Genomic DNA, 17,441 nt, shown 5'->3' with positions numbered 1-17,441 from the left:
CATCAGTGGTATAACCTGGAACACAGAGACAGAACAGAACTGACAATGTTTGCGAGCTGCACCTTTATTAGAGGTGCTTTGTCCAGGCTATTACAAACTCAGTACTTCATCCAAAAGTATTTACAGCATAGGAATAAGAAAGTGGTCAAATTCTTACTCATATTAACATTCCCAACTGTCATATGTACCAGAAGCTGTCCTATGCACCCTATGTTGCATAGTCTCATATAAATGTTTTTTAATAGCTTAAACTGCTAAAGTTTAATTCTTTAGAAAGATGCAGTTGAAGTCAGACCAGTGATTCTCAAACCGGGGCTGCAGGAGCCAAGTTAGCGATCAGTAGTCCCCAAAAGAACCTTAGTAGTGTGACTTGTTTCTTTTTAAATCATATTTAAACAGTGTGATTGGAAATATTTAGTTTTCATATATATTAGTCTCACAGCAAAAGGACTGACCCAGGAGTCTTAGTTTATTAGCTACCACTGGTTCATAAGATAATTTAAAAGGATCCTGAATGGTTAATTAAATCACACCTATAAAGAAGTGCAGGAGATGCATTAAAGAGCCATTGGGGCTTGCTAGCTTCAGCCTGAGTACCACAGACTTAGTATATTTTAGTCCGGATCTTTAAGCTAATTTGAAGGAAGAATGAGTGAAGTGCAGCTGAATCTGTACATTGTTTGCATTTTAAGATTTTTACTAATTCCCTGTGGCCTCAGCAGGGGGGGTAGGTTTGTACCTTACTACTGTGGAGTTTTTCACCCATTGCTCAGTTTAAATGCATTCTCATTTCTCAAAGCCTGTAAAGAACACCAGTAAAACACTGTTTCTAATACTATTGTAAAGTATACATATGTGTCAAAGCCATCATAAATGACTAGCTACAGCTGTGGTCAACTATGCAACTGAAGTCTAAGGGGTTTTGGGTGTGTGTGTGGGGCCGGGGGGGAGGGGGCGAGGAGGGGATTTAAACTATAGTAAACTAGAACTATCTTAAATTAAGCATAGCTTAACTCCAGCTAACAAAAAATTTCATTTGGGGGCATTTAAAATCATTAGCCCTTATTGCACAACACTAAACTACTTCACTTTTAATTGTACATATGCTACACTGGACTTTAAAACAAATCTCTGTAATAAGTAAGCTTTAGAAAGTCCCTTGTTCTACCTATTAAAAAAACTCATTGCCGCATCCCTGCCCATATTATATTTTACACACATTTTTCATTGTTCTTGCAGCTAAATGTTTATGTACTTAATCTGATTTGAGTATTTTTAAAAGCTGCTTTAGGATTGGATGCCTGGCTCCAGGTTTAGCTGTGTGACTTATCTGCTAACACAACTTTTAAGTAGTTCATCTCTAGCACAAGCATATGTCACAACCTACATTGCCAATGGTGCAATAGTGTTAATTTGGCAGCATTCCTAGGCAACTTCTAAGGATTAGTTTTCCTTGGGGCTTACATCACTACTGCCACACTACCCAAGGCCAGTTATAATGGGTCATCCTACTTCTTCAGGGGGAAATGTACTCTGTCAGTGGGCCCTCTTTTTGCCATTTTCACGATCGGGGCTTTTTTGCGGAAAACAAATCTCAGCTGTCTCCACCAGCCCTTCTGCACAAAAGGGACTTTTGCCCAAACGGGAGCAGCCTAGTAGTTCCGCAAAAAGCACTGATTTCTTACAGTAGGAAATCAGTGCTTTTGCAGCAATTCAAGCGGCCAGTGTAGACAGCTGGCAAGTTTTTCCAGAAAAGCAGCTGATTTTCCAGAAAAACTGGCCAGTCTAGACCCAGCCCAGCCACAAGTGTGGTTTTTACTTTTTTTTTTCTTCGCCATGAGGTTATTAGACCTGCATGTGGTAGTGAAGCTAGCATGAATGTAGTGCATCATCCAGACATTTGCTCAACATACAGTGGCAATCAAAAAAGCTCAACGAGATCACTCCACAATCATGTAATGTCTCGCTTGAGCAGTAACAGCTAATTTTAACCTAATTTTGTCTGTTTAGATGGGCTTAGGTTTTCACCTATGCATTACTGGTGCAAATTTTACCTTGTTCTCATTAAAGGGGCCTGTACAACAAGCCTTTTGTCTGGCTGTAGAGAAGTTGGTTCAAGTAGGTCACATACCACACTTAGCAATTTCATATTTGAGTTCCTTCCCACCTTAGATGACTGCCTTTTGGTCCTGCTGTTCCTGTTTGTTCCAGAAACCTCCTTTCTTCCCCCTTAATTTGAGACCATTCTTCATCTTTGTCACTTAAAACAAATGACTCAGATGTGAGACTGAGTCACTTTAATGCAGAGGCTGTGAAAGGAAAAAATTGATTTAACTTCTGACACTAACCTTTTCCTCGTATATTCTTTTTGCACCTTGATCCACTACCTTCCTGACGGTGCAGCTGGTTTTAAATTTTGGGGTTGGTTTTGTTTTTTGTTTTTGCTGTTTGTGTTTTGCTCTTCAAATTACTTTGGTGGCATATTTATTTACACTTGACTCACCAGCATTTATATTCCTGTCTGTTCTGCTCAGTAGGCTTTCACTTAAAGGATGCCTTTTTGCTTTATAGCAGTTTTATTTTTTTGGTCATCTTACTATGTTTTTGATGTATACCGTCACTTTGGGCCTCCATTGTCAGGTTTTAAAATGCTTGCAGGCATTTAACTTTTGTGGCTGTATCTTTTGGCTGTGTCTACACTGGCCAGTCTTGCACATGAACATATGCAAATGGGGCACAGCCATATTCATCACTTTGGTGTTTCCCCTAACAGTGCTGTTAATGTTTTTATACTAGGGCTTGCTGATAGCTATATTCATCTCTGAGCAGAACAGATGATTTAGTATTAACACTTGCTTCCTCTTCTGGGTTCTAGAACTAGCTGCTCCAGAAAGGCAGTGATGTCCAGAAACTAGGTCTTTCTTTGTATCCCAGCTTGGCACGTATCCAGTCAATGTGGGGATAAGTGAAATCTTCCAATAGGGCAGAGTTTTCTATTTTTATAACCCCTCTAGTCTCCCAGAGCATCTGTCAATGACCATACTGGTAAAGCAATACCTTCCTGGCGCTATACTCTCAAAGCATGCAAATTCTATCCGCAGTTTGAGTTATTTAAGATCCACTGTATTTGCCTCACTTCATCCTTGCAATGAAGTATCATTGCTCCCTTCCCCCTAGTATTACCACCTTGTGTTTTAGGCTCTGCTATTATTGGCTAAAGCAGGGAGGAGTCCGGTGGCACCTTATAGACTAACTGAAGTGTAGGAGCATAAGCTTTTGTGGGCAAAGACCCACTTCGTCAGATGCATGTAGTGGAAATTTCCAGAGGCAGGTATAAATATGCAGGCCAGGATCAGGCTGGAGATGACAGGTGGCTCCAATCAAGGAGGATGAGGCCCACTTCTAGTAGCTGATCTGGAGGTGTGAATTCCAAGAGAGCAGAAGCTGCTTTTGTAGTTAGCCAGCCATTCACAGTCTGTGTTTAATCCAGAGTTGATTGTGTCAAACTTGAAGATGAACTGTAGCTCAGCAGTTTCTCTTTGAAGTCTGGTCCTGAAGTTTTTTTGCTGCAGGATGGCTACCTTTAGATCTGCAATTGTGTGTCCAGGAAGATTGAAGTCTTCCCCTACAGGTTTTTGTATTTTGCCATTCCTAATATCAGATTTGTGTCCATTGATTTTTACGTAGGGACTGTCCAGTTTGGCCGATGTATATAGCAGTGGGGCATTGTTGGCACATGTTGGCATATATTACGTTGGTGGATGTGCAGGAGAATGTACCAGTGACAGTATGGCTGATCTGGTTAGGTCCTGTGATGGTGTTGCTGGTGTATATATGTGGGTAGAGTTGGCACCGAGGTTTGTTGCAAGGATTGGTTCCTGAGTTCGAGTTATTATGGTGCGGTGTGTAGTTGGTGTTGAGAATATGCTTCAGGTTGGCGGGTTGTCTGTGGGCAAGGACCGGCCTACCTCCCCAGGCCTGTGAAAGTGAGGGATCATTGTCCAGGATGGGCTGTAGATCACTAATGATGCATTGGAGAGGTTTTAGCTGGGGACTGCAGGTGATGGCCAGTGGTGTTCTGTTGGTTTCTTTCTTGGGCTTGTCCCGTAGCAGGCGGCTTCTGGGTACACGTCTGGCTCTGTCAATCGGTCTCCTCACTTCCTCCTGTGGGTATTGCAGTTTACAGAATGCTTGTTGAAGATCTTGTAGGTGTAGGTCTCTGAGGGTTTGGAGCATATGCGGTTGTACCTCAGTGCTTGGCTGTAAACAATGGATCATGTGGTGTGTCTGGGATGGAAGCTGGAGGCATGCAGGTAAGTATAGCGGTCGGTAGGTTTTCGGTATAGGGAGGTATTGATGTGACCGTCACTTATTTGTACAGTGGTGTCCAGGAAATGGACCTCCCGTGTAGATTGGTCCATGCTGAGGTGGATGGTGGGGTGGAAGCTGTTGAAATCATGGTGAAATTCTTCCAGAGTCTCCTTCCCATGGGTCCAGATGATGAAGATGTCAGCGATGTAGCGTAGGTAGAGAAGGGGTGTAAGTGGATCAGACTTCAAAGAGAAACTGCTGAGCTACAGTTCATCTTCAAGTTTGACACAATCAACTCTGGATTAAACAAAGACTGTGAATGGCTGGCTAACTACAAAAGCAGCCTCTGCTCTCTTGGAATTCACACCTCCAGATCAGCTACTAGAAGTGGGCCTCATCCTCCTTGATTGGAGCCACCTGTCATCTCCAGCCTGATTCTGGCCTGCATAGTTATACCTGCCTCTGGAAATTTCCACTACATGCATCTGACGAAGTGGGTCTTTGCCCATGAAAGCTTATGCTCCTTCACTGCAGTTAGTCTATATAGTGCCACAGGACTCCTCACCGCTTTTGCAGATTCAGACTAACACGGCTACCCCTCTGACACTATTATTGGCTGTGTCTAGACTACATCCCTTTTCTCACAAAATGGGATGTGAATTAGAGAGAAATTGCAAATGAAGCCAGGATTTAAATTTCCCATGCTTCATTTGCATAATGGCAGCTGTGGGTTTTTTTTAACCCTTTTTCGAAAGATCCCTGTCTAAACAGCCATTTTTGAAAAACCCCTTTTTGAAAAAAAATGCTGCCATTATGCAAATGAAGCACAGGAAATGTAAATCCCAGCTTCATTACAAGGGATGTAGTCTAGATATAGCCGGTGTGTTCTATTTGTTGTTGTCATTCCATGCTTTTTCTGTAATGTCTATTATATTATTATCCTCACTTAATACCAGACACTATTCACTCATCTCAGCCATATAGCATTTGGCTACAGTCACTCATGACGTGATAATTTAGTAGGTTTTTTTATTCAACTGTCTTCAGTCCTGTGTTTTACCACTCCAGTTATGTTCAATGCACCTGACTCAGGGCCAGTGACTGATATGCCTACTATTCAGCTATCTTATGTAGCACTATAAAATCTACTATTAGATGTTCTGAACAGTGTATGTGCAGGGAAACCGCTGACAATTTACACAACCATAGCTGTAAAGAGGTAATACTGCTGCTTTGCATGGCAAACATCTCAGCAACTCTTTAATCACAAATGCAACTGTGAATGAGCTCCAAGTCCTTCTAAATCAAGGGCAAGTTAGTTTCACAATGAACAACTAACAAAAGACTGAACACACCCCTGCACACCTGCTGTATAAAACATTTCACGTAGGAGTAGCACTTTAATTAGCTGTACTCGCACACTTTTTGCCTTTTATGATGAGCAGCTTATTAAAGGTACATAAGTGTTTAACCATAATTCTAGTTCAGTAGACAAGCACAATGCCTAGGATTTAGCTCAAGTGACTTAAGTTGCAGGTTACATTCAAATGCCAATCACATAATCTCCGCTTAGAATTTAGTTTGGTTAAATTGGCTTACAGCCTTTAACAACTGAATTATTACAAGCTTCAACATGGGCAAAATAGGCAAATGCAGGAACTCTACTTAAAACATTCAACAACCTTCCCCCTCCCCGATTGGTTTATTATGTAAAAAGGAAGTATCAAGAGTTAACAGCATATGCTAAGTATTTAGCTCCCCTATTAAAAAGACAAGGGTTTTCAGCCCTATTTTCAACTGTAAAGAGGTTAAAATTAACTTCACATCTCCACCACCTTATTCAATAAAAAGATAATTCAAGAGAAAATACTCTAGAATGCATAAAATTCCACATCTTGTAAAATACTTAATGTATATTTGGAGAAATACCATTTCTTAGTTTAATAATTTACTTTATAACTATAATTTTGAACTATATTTTGTCTCTTTCCTGGGTGTAAAAATTGCATTTTATAACTGCATATATACATACACACATTTGACTCTTAGCCATCTTTGTGCAACCAGTTCAAGAACATCTTCCTGAAACTGGAAAGAAAAAGCAGCTTTATGAAATTACTATATTACATTACATTTATAGGCCATTACAAATTACTTTTTGGTTTAAAATATAGGCAAGTCTATTATGTCTGTAGCTTTTAAAATGACAGCACAAGAGCAGCTCATTCCTCAGCACCAGCCTCTGTTTAGAACCAGACGCTTTTAGATTTTGGTTTCCTTTGTGCCAGCACTGAGAGGTTTGAAGGAGTCTTTTATCCTCATCAGTTCTGCAGCACACATATGACCAAAGACCCTGTTGTACCATTCTGTTGTTCGTCCCCTGCAAATCAAGAACACAGTACATTAGCAGCCCTTAAAAGATGTATAAAGAGGTCAAAGCAATTCATTTTCTTTCTATCCACTACATTCTTAATCTATAAGTACATACTAGGGATGTTAAAAAGTAGATAATTGGGTAAACATGTAACTGCTGAAAGATTTCACAGTTAAGCTGGCTCCTGGCATACGCCGGCTCCCGCCTGTAGCCCCACTCTCGGGGAGCCAGCTGCTGATACAGAGGCATCAGGAGTTTGTGTGTAACCATGAATGCTAATCAATAGGCTTATTATAGTTTAACCATGTAAAAAGTTAACCAATCACTAGAACATACACACCTAATTATTCTTAATTTGTACTGTAATAATGCCTACATCTCCCCTCCATCATTGTGTATACACACATAGGCCACACTTCTCCCTGTAAAACAACCTGAAGAACAGTTCGGCTAGGTCTGGGAAAGAGCTGGTTTTAATGCAAAAATGCACTAATTTCAGTGGAGGAACTTTGGAACATCACATGCAGTACAATTTTTGCTAGCTGCTGCAAATGTCTTTCCAATGGATACATCCATCAGACCTTTAAATGAGCCATCATTTCTGTTCTTTTCCCACAAGAAGTTGTTTTAGAGCAACAACTAAACTTTTCCCAAACTTTTCAGCAGCATGCCCCCTTTTTGATTTTTGAAAAACCCTCACGCCCCCCCCCCCCCCCAAAAAGCAGCAAAACTTGTTGAGCAAAACAAAAAAAAAAAACTTGATTGGGGCCTCATGCCCCCCACCCCCAGTTTGGGAACCCATGTTTTAGAGTATTAAATATATCAACATCCAGTTCAGGTGCCATTGTCTACTACTTCAGAAATGAGTGTCCACCATTAGACATTTCAGAAAGTGTTGAGAATCCAGCTCTTTGAGCCACCAAGGCACCTTAAAGTGTTTAATGCCAAGCCCACAGTTAAAGGGAGTGGCAATCACCAGTCACTTCTGACAACGTAGGCATCTTGCCATTATAGAGCTACAAGTAACAGATGAGGTGACAGACGCCGCGCAAAACCTCATTATTCTATCTCCAGCAGATCCACCATGCTTTAGCTGGTGACAACGCAATCCTAGATCAGAGCTACAGCTCACATTCACGCATAGAAGCTGGAGATTTGGTCATTTAGGACAGAGCTCGGCAACATCACCTCAGATGCGGAGATATGTAATTCAGCCACATCGACTCCTGGGATGCTAAATGTTCAACAGCGTATGCCCATTCAAATACAGGTTGTACTTGCCAACAGTGGTACTCTCTAGTTTGGGAGTCTGGTGGGAGGAGGGCCAGCATCCAGTCGTGGCGCTGGGAATCTGGCATCCAGCAGCAGAGCCAGTAACTCAGACAGGCGGGAGGCCACCCAACTGGGACCGGAAGCTGAGCCGGCAGCAGCAGGGGTAGGGTAGCAGGTTGGGGAGTCAGTGGCAAAGGACCTACCCTGGTCCAGAAAATTCCCTTCTTTGGGACCGGTCAGGTTCTGAGGGTGCTAGACCAGGGAGATCTAACTTGTACTATCAGTGTTCACACTCTGGAGTCTCTCTGGGGACTTGTCTTTTAGGGAACAGTCCTGGGCTAAAGAATTCCTTTCCATTCACCTTTTCCCACTGACCAGCTCTCTAGCCTAAAATTAGTAACCGATTTACTTACAGAGTCACTCCCATGCTTACGAAAATGAGGTTTATCCAGATGGTTATGGTGTCCTCATTAAGGCAAGTAATTGCAATATAATTAGCTATTTACTCAGTGATTGCAGCTGGTCCCCAACAGAGTCCCACTTGTTTTTCTGTTGAGTGGCATCAGTGGCTATTTCACAGCTTGCAGCAGATTGTTTAGCCAAAGAGGTGCTGTGTTACTTGTGACTCTCGCCTGTTTAGGTTTTGGTTAATTGAAACTAAATGTAGCAATTCAAGTCCATTGGACATTTCACAGCATCCTCAAATTTCACTCCTATTTCTGGGAGAGTTCCAGAGCTCTGGCACAAAGCGAGTCATGCAGAGAGGTAAAACACACGTGAAAAAGGAATTGCAGTATTACATTATGCCTCAAGTAATTTTAAAATTCAGACATGCAATTTAAAGCTGACCTATGCATCTCCCCAACAAGACCTTCCCTTACAGAGTAAGTCACATCTCTTGAGAGCCTGGAGGTAGTAGAATTCACTGTTCTTGGGCAGACTATCTAGTGTATGAGTCAAATCTAACTTTCCTCCAACATCATAGGACTGGAGTCACTTCCACTAGCTTATTTATTCTGAAACACCATGGAGAAAGTCCTGCTACAGGTTACACTCCATTTACCTGCCTTTGTTAAACCTGGGGTGGGCAAAGGAGCCTCAGTGGGCCAAATGTGGCCCACTAAGCCCGTGGATCCGGCCTGTGGCTGTCCTTCCGCTCCCCCGTCCCCAGGCTAATCAACACCTGGGGATGGGGAGAGCATGCAGAGTCTCCTTCCCCCACCAGGGGCGTGTGGCATCAGAGGGAACCACCAGCTGTTTTAAAACAGCTGGTTATTCTCTCTAGGCTCTGGGAGGGCAGGGGGCAAAGACTTCAAGCATTCCCCTACCCCAGGTCAATCAGGGTCTGTGGGTGGGGAAACAGGAGGTGTCTCCTGGCCCCACCCCTTCCAGGGCGGCCCATTTGTGAAGTGGCCCCCTTTTAAAAATTATTGCCCCTGGTTATATCCCCTGGGTTAAACCAAAGAACTGTGCGCTGTGTCCCTTTGCAGGTCAGGAGCAAGGCCTATCCTGCAGCACTCATTTGTGTGTGACTGAAATTCCCACTTCAAGTGTTAGGATATTGGGGGTAAGCCTGTACCTTTTGTTGTTTTAGGGAGACGAATCAGCAAGTCCTCGTCTTGATTTATACAAGTATAGCTAACATGCAGCCCCCTTCATAACTCATGAGAATGTGCACTGATTTCCCCACCAGAGCCTATGAAGCAATCTTTAGAGCTTTGTGTGGATACAAAATTTCTATCTGCATCCATATCTGCAAAAATGAGCTGCAGATATTTGCATCCACATCTGCAGATGCGGATACCTGCGGCTAGCCATTGACTTGCAGTGCACTGATCATTACGGCTTCTAGACTTTCACCCTTGCTTGCTCTTTTCTACCTCTCTCCCCGTAGGGTGTATCTAGACTACAGGGTTTAAAAAAGGTCTTTTTTTCACCTGCGTCTAGACTGCTGCCGCGTTCTTTCAAAAGTAAAATCGAAAGAATGCGGCAGCTTTTTTGACTGCGGAAAACTTCGTTTTATGAGGAATAACGCCTTTTTTTCCAAAAGTGTTCTTTCGAAAAAAGGCGCTATGTAAGGCAAACTGTGCTTTTTCAAAAGAGAGCATCCAGACTGTCTGGGTGCTCTCTTTTCGAAAAAGCGGCTTGCTTTTTCGAAAGTACTGGTTGTAGTCTAGACGCTCTTTTTCGAAAGTCTCTTTTGAAAAAGGCTTGCAGTCCAGATGTAGCCATAAAGGTCATAGAAGAGCTATTAAAACAGCACTCAGAAACACTGTGCGACAGCTTCAGGATATGAAGAATATTCACAGTACTCACTGTGCTCAAGGCAATTAATACAGAATTCACAGTTAAAAAAAAATCTAAGTAAAAGATTATGTGGGATTTTAAATACCATCCGTTCCAATGCGAAAACAGTGTTTTGGATAATCTGGGAGACAATGTACTGGGCAGAGCTGTGTATGTGTATACACAAATCAACAGGCACTTGTTGGCCAAAGACTTCACAGCGTTTTTACACAGGTAGAAAGTAGCATTATCCTCATTACACAAGAGAGAACCTTTACAAGGAAGAAAAAATAAGCGGTTTAGCCAGCAACTAAAACCAGAGCCCAGCCCCGTGCCCTCTCCACTTCAGTGCTAAGTATTATTCTTATATTAAATTTCCTCCCACTGTGTTACTGTGTAATACATGTGGCAGAACATACTGGTGGCTGAAAAGTGAGCTGAGCATTCAGAAGTGCCATAGGGCTACAGTAAAGAAACAAACTAAAATGATACCTCATGTCTGTTCGGCAGACGTGAGTCACTTTGCATTTCTGGGAGCCAACTGGTTCTATGAGATACTGACACAAAAGGACATGGGCCAAAATCCCATGTAGAGTAGCTCCTTCACTGTCAATTGAGGTAGCTGCCAAAATACAGGTGCCATTTTGGGGATCAGTTCGCCAAGTCCTAGAACACAGAAAGGCATTTTTAGGGTGTTTGACACAGCTGATGTTCTGCTTGTGGTGTGAAGCAACATTCTGACGGTCAGAGACCAGCTCAGGTAATGCACAACATGAATAAAACTCTTTACTGCCATAAACTATTTGCACTAGCATGTACTCGGGCCCTAGTCATGAATCAGGGTTCCTTTGTCCCAGGCACTGTTCAAATGAATAAACACAGTTCCTGGCCAGAACAATACATACAGAAGGATCTAACTAAACCCTGGTGTATATGACACACTTATGTCGGTATAACTATGTTGCCCAGAGATGAGGAAAATCCACACCCCCTCGGCTACACAGTTATACTCAGGGCTCGACAAATTATGGAAAACCCTACTCTCCAGACAAAAAAGGGACTCGCCACCTTCCCCCCCCCCCCCCCCGAAAGTGTTTTTTTTTAAATGGCATAAATTCCTAATAAGAACAGTAATTGCTAATACGTTCTTAATAAATATCACCCAAGTTATTAATAAATATCTTATAAACTTCTACTTTTTCCCTCTGCTGCCATGTCTCCTCCCCTTGTTCCATCAGCTCCCCCGGTTCCTGCTGCCCCCCAACCCCTCACCCTCCTCTGCTGTCCTGACTCCTGCCCTTCTCCTTGCCCTCAGGCTTCCGGAGACCTGCCCCCCTCCACCAGCCCTTCTCTCCCCCCGTGCCCGCTTCTCCAGTAGCCCCACTCTGATCAAGTGAGCTACCCCTCCTCATTCCCCCTCCTAACATCTCCCTCTACACACCTGCCCTGCCTCTCTCCTCTGAGGCTGGTCCCTCCCCTGCAGGTGTCTGCCCTTCTGCTTCACCCCCAGAATCTCCTGGCACCTGCACCCTATCATTCCTCCCCCTTCCCTCACTGCCCCCCTTTGCCCTCTTTTTCCCTGATACCCTCCCCTTCAGCACCCTCTGCCCCCATTCCCCTCATGCCCGTGCCCTCACACATGCCCTGCTCCATTCCCACCTTCCTCATGCCCACCCCTTCTTTCAAGCCTTCTCCCAGCACCTTCCCCTCCTCCCTCTATCCTCCAGCGCCCTTCCCCTCTCCTCTTCCAGCATCACCCTGTTCCCCCCCCCCCCCCCACTGACACCTCCCCTCCTGCCCTTTTCCTCATTGTCTGCACTTGGCCCCCTGGGATTTGTCTCTCCTGCACCCCTGTCCCTTGGTGCCTTCCCCTTTTTTCTTCTCCTGACCTTCTCCCCTCTCCTCCCCTCCCCACAGCCCAGCCCAGCCGCTTCCCCTCGCCCAGGGCCAAGCAAAACATTTCCTCCCCACTTTTTTGTTGTCTGTTACACGTTTGCATTTTGCAATGGGGTTTTTTTTGTTTGTTTTCATTTTGTCCCAGCATTTTAGCCCTATACATTTTCGTTCATTTTTCTCCATAAAAGCAAAGGCGCTTCAAGTGAACTCCCCCTTTCACTGCTGCTGGGTCACAGCAGCCTTTTCCCTGCCCTGTCCAGCCCCTCCCTATGCACAAGCACCCCTCACTCCCAACCTACAGGGGAAACAGGGTGCAGGGACAGCACAGAGCCAGAAGGGTGCAGGGAACAGTGGGGGAAGAGGGGACAGGGATGGCACGGGGAACAGGAAGCAGAAGGACGCAGGGATCGGGGGAGCAGTGTGGGGTACGGTGGAAGCACAGGGAATGGAACGCAGGGAACAGGAGGTTGCAGAGGATGCGGGGTGCAAGGGTGGCACAGAGCCAGAGGGAGAGCAGGAGATCCGGGGTGCAGGGGCGGCGTGGGAAATGGGCAGCGGGAGCCAGATGGGGCGCGGGGCGGGTGCAGCGAGCCGGGCAGTCGGCAGGGAGGGTCTCTCGCCGGTGAGGGGCTGGGGCCGTGGCAGGACTGGAGCCGGTGGGGTGAGGCCTGGCTCCGCCGAGCGCCGCAGCCAACTGCCGGGGACACAGCCAGAGCCTAGCTGCCGCGGCCCTTTACAATCGGCAGGGCCACGTCACGCCAGCGTCCTGGCGTCCCGCCCCGCCTGCTCGTGCCACAGCTGCACGCAGGCAGCCCGGCGCTGAGAATCGCCGCAGTTCCCCCTCCCCGGCAGCGCTCTGCTCCTCCGCCGGCTGGCGGATTGGATGGGGCTGCGCCGCCCGTAGTGTGGGCTTCGGCCAGTCCGTCACAACCGCCCACCGGGCCAGTCCGCCTCTGCACTCGCCAGCTGGCGAAATCTACTCACCACGGGCGAGCGCATTTGTCGAGCCCTGGTTATACTGACCTATAGAGAAAAGGCCATGTTGACGGGAGGGCTCCTGTCAACGTAGCTCCCACCTCTCTTGGAGGTGGATTACTTTCAATGCTATCAGTGTAGACAGCATCTTCACTAAGCACTACAGTGGTACAACTGCAGCAGTGCACCTGTAAGTGTAAAGAGAAGACCTTTTTCTGTAGCCATATTATAAGGGCTAAAACAGAGATGAGGAATCTTTTTGGGTCAGGGGCCACTGACCCACAGAAAAAAAAAAAATCAGTTGGTGGCCACACAAGTGAGAAGCAAATAAATAAAACTCTCATTGAGGGGGGCCTAGGCTAGTAGATTTTGGTGCTCCAGCTCCAAGGTGGGCGGGCTGGAGTGCCAGCATAGGCTCCCCCAATGCTGGGGAGGAGCCCCAAGCCTTGGGGGCCAGATTCAGGCTAGCTGGGGGCCACATCCAGCCCCTGGATCTTAGGTTACTCACCCCTGGGCTAAAGCCTACAGCCTTCTACTGAAGCCAGATTGAAAAAGCAAGCAGCCATTAGCTGAGAAGCAGGAAATCACATCCTCACAATCAATCTAAATTACATTAGAGTAGAGTAATCAGGCTGTTAAGGAGGAAACCCTGTCCTGCTGGCACCCAATCACCACCAGATAAAAGACACAGCCCTTAAGATGGTTAAGAACAAAACTTGACAGCATTCTGTCAGATAAACTATTTATCAATAGATGGGGTTGTGAAATCCTCATTTCTTAATTATGGTGAAATCCCCACTTCCCTATTGTTTGTCTGCAGGATCTCTGATTCTTTAATTGCTCTATTTGCTGTATAATTAATTTTGCTAGGTATAAATCAATTTTGCTAGCTGCCGGCCAGTGGGGGGTAGGGGTGGGGTGGCAAGAAGCAGCAGCAGAACAAGCCTGACATGTTGGCCACAGTGGCAGCTCCTCCCCACGAGCGGAGCCCCACGGTGCGGCACCAAGCCAGGCTGCAGCAGCGCATGTGCAGGAGCTGCTGTGGCAGCAAGAAGCAGCGGGGGAGCTGGGCAGTGAGGCACATGACAAGCCAGTGGCAGAACTGGGCAGCAAGAGAGCGAGGCAGCAGTGGAGCCAGGCAGCGAGGCTGGAGTGAGAAAGGTCTGCACTGGGGCCTGGGGATGGTTATCACAAGTCTGGTTTTCCCAGACATGACCTTGTTTTCACATGTTAAAAAACTCATCCAGATGGTGATTTAAATGTCAAAAAATGTCCGGGATCTTTTGCCCTGCAAAGGGGATCGGGGAGGGGGCAGTGGCACGTGCCTTTAATGGAACGTTTGGAGCTGCGCACCCGGACTGTCCACAGCCGCTCTGTGCACAGGCCCCATCGCCTGGAGGGAAAAGTGCCTGGCTCCGGTGAGACCTAGGGTGTTACCCTCCGCCCCGCTAGATTTACATCCTTGGCTCTGCAGGAAGGAAAGGACTTTGGATTAGAGCAGGGGGGCTGAGGTTGTCTGGCTCTGAGGGAGGGATGGGGCATTGGAGCAGAGGGTTGGGGCGGTGGGGGAGGCAGTACCTGGCTCTAGGGGAGGGGAAGGGCATTGGGCTGAAGCAGGGAGGCTGGGGTGCCTGGCTCTGAGGGGTTTCTGGAGGGTACCTGGCTCTGGGGGAGGGGTGGGTGCATTGGGTTACAGCAGGGAACTGGGCATTAACATTTCTGGCTTCTTTCCTTTCCTGTATGTGGGTAGTGGGTCTGTTGATTAGTTTTGGGGGTTGCAGTCTCTGCTCTGTGAGGACTGTGGGAGCTGGTGCTTGGCAGGGTGGGCAGGGGAAAGGGAGGGATTCTGGGAAGCAGGGTTCCTGAGTTCCTTTTCTAGACAGGCCACTTCTCCCCTCGGTGCCTTTAACTTCACACTGATTGTACTTACAAAAGTAGTAAATATAACAGTCTTCTGTTGATGGGTGTTTTAGTAGTTACATTCCTGGACTATCATTGCTCATTAAAAGTGTTGTCATGTGTGTGGAAATCAGGCAAATATTGCATTTTATTAATATCAGCAGAACTGACTTACATGGGGCCTGTGTGTTGTGCAGTCTTGCCTTAATCTTTGTATTCATGGCTGTCAGTGTGAAACAAGCTATTTGCATACATCTGCATAAATATTTGCATAAATATGCAACCACACTTAAGTTGCAGCCCTTGGCATGTGCTCTGGCATTGTGGCCTCTGTGGCTTCCAAAGTTAAGTAGCCCTGCCCTAAGTGTTCCAATGCATCCACATGAAACGACTCTGCATATGAACACAACAATCTGTTCAAGCAGATTCAGGGGTCTAAATCACGTAAGCTGATCTGAGAAAAACCCCCATCAATCCAAGTCTTCCACCTATACCTCCTTAGAAAAAAAGTGATAGAATAGGATCCATACATTGTCGTTTGTACATACTGGACTAGAATTTACATTTTCCCCAGACACAAACCAAGGATTCTCGCACGGGGTGGGACTGTACAGCTTTGACAAACATTTGCAGTTCTGCTATAATTTTTAGAAAAGAGGCAGGAATGTGGAAACAACTTCTGAATCGTATTAATGTAAGCCTCCTACTACGTCAGTAAGCTCTTTGGGGAAGACTGTTACTGTTATATTGGCACACGGGCTCGCAAATGGGACTGAATACTATAATCCACACTATCATAATATCACAGTAACAGATAATTAGAGAGGTGGTTGCACCCCCTTTGAGTCACATGAAATCTAGGGAAGTAACACACCGCTTGGGCTACAAGTTGTGTTTGGGAAACCAATGAGAAAACTCACATCACTATTACCTCAAAACCACATACTCCCGTGGCAAGATGGGTGACATGCCTTCTGTTGTGTAGTGATAAACATCCGTTTCTTCATCCCAGGTCTCTAGGATTTTAGCCTGCTGTAGACTTGGGTCCCACAGATGCTGCTCAGTCAGTATGCGTTGGAGGATTACTTTAGGACCGACTTCTATTTCAGTGGATGCTTTCCATAACCGGACATGATAGTTATCTTCCACCTTAGAAGTCAGTTAACAGACACAGTCTACTAAGAGCTGATTTAGTAATCTGTTGCCCCTTCCAACACACTCTCTTTCCAACTGAAACCTAGACAGCCTTTCAACATGGTGTGTAATATAAAGAATTATTCTAGAAGCCAAAGTGTAGTAAAGGGGCTTTACAATATGAATAAACTACCCACTAAACAGATAACAAGTACTCATGTTTCTGGTATCTACAATAAAGGTTCCCCTTTTTCCTATCAAATGGATGTCTTGCCCACATATGGACAGAGCTGTCCTGTTCATAGGACGGTTGGGGTGGCCACCCCATTCCCTACACTTGGGGGAGCCGAGGCAGCCGCCTCTACCATACTATGGATGAGTCCCAGGGTGGCCTAGCAGATTATGGGGGGCCTGGCTACAGGGGTCAGCCCCCACCTGCAATCACCATGGCGGCAGGAGCCAGAGCAATCCATCAGCCTGTTCCACTCCACCCCACTGCCCTCTCCCGCCCATCGTGCTCTGCATTGATGTGGCAGAGAAACCTGTGGTGGGCAGGTGTGTCCTGGTCCCTGCGCCCCCTAGCGATGGCCCTGCATAAGGACGTGCTGTTGATAAAGGGTGTACAAGTCACAAATGGGCAGTTCAACTTTGATAAATATTAGACATTACAGACTACAAATAAAAGGCACTAGGGAATTGTGGCTCTGGGGTAGCTGCTGAATTGGTGTTAGGCAGAAACACAATTAGTTTCACCACACCCCAAGCTCTAAAAAGTGAGTAATTGTCAACTGCCATCTTTGCTAACACCCCAGCATCAGACTTACCTTTTTATTTGCTACTTCCACACGTTCCAAGTTTGGACAAGTAACCCAGCTCTTGAATTTTTCCTTGGCATCTCGCAGCAAGTCCTGCATGGCGTTCTCAAGGGAAATCAGCATGGAGTGCCCCACTGAGGCGGTGAGAGTAGCCTTTTCACACAGGCCATTCTGTTCATATAAATCATCACCACATTGATCCAGGCAATAGTCAGGCATCTGCAATGGGAGGAGATGTTTAGGCACAGTCCTATCACATTGATTCTTACCCTGAGGCTGCGTCTAGACTGGCATGATTTTGCGGAAATACTTTTAACGGAAAAGTTTTTCCATTAAAAGTATTTCTGCAAAAGAGCATCTAGATTGGCATAGATGCTTTTGCGCAAAAAGTGCTTTTGCGCAAAAGCATCTGTGCCTAGTATAGACGCGCTTTTGCGCAAGAAAGCTCCAATGGCCATTTTAGCCATCGGGCTTTCTTG

The 17,441-nt window shown here is 45.8% G+C and overlaps 1 protein-coding gene across 6 annotated transcripts in view; it reads right to left on the bottom strand.

The window, feature by feature from the left end:
* Positions 1-246: 246 nt before the first annotated feature.
* LOC102454521 (rho GTPase-activating protein 7-like) overlaps positions 247-17,441 on the bottom strand; it is a 163,002-nt gene continuing 145,807 nt past the window's right edge. For all 6 annotated transcript variants that reach the window (XM_075900170.1, XM_014569855.3, XM_014569856.3 and 3 more), the window contains 4 exons: positions 16,972-17,181; positions 15,945-16,162; positions 10,736-10,909; positions 247-6,691 (listed from right to left, as the gene is read on the bottom strand). In XM_075900170.1, the coding sequence (XP_075756285.1) occupies positions 6,574-6,691; positions 10,736-10,909; positions 15,945-16,162; positions 16,972-17,181 (720 nt within the window). In that variant the 3' untranslated portion in view covers positions 247-6,573. The remainder of the gene's footprint in view (positions 6,692-10,735; positions 10,910-15,944; positions 16,163-16,971; positions 17,182-17,441) is intronic.

Source organism: Pelodiscus sinensis, chromosome 17, assembly GCF_049634645.1.
Source record: "Pelodiscus sinensis isolate JC-2024 chromosome 17, ASM4963464v1, whole genome shotgun sequence".
NCBI lineage: Eukaryota > Metazoa > Chordata > Testudines > Trionychidae > Pelodiscus > Pelodiscus sinensis.
This window is presented reverse-complemented; position numbering and strand designations above follow the sequence as displayed.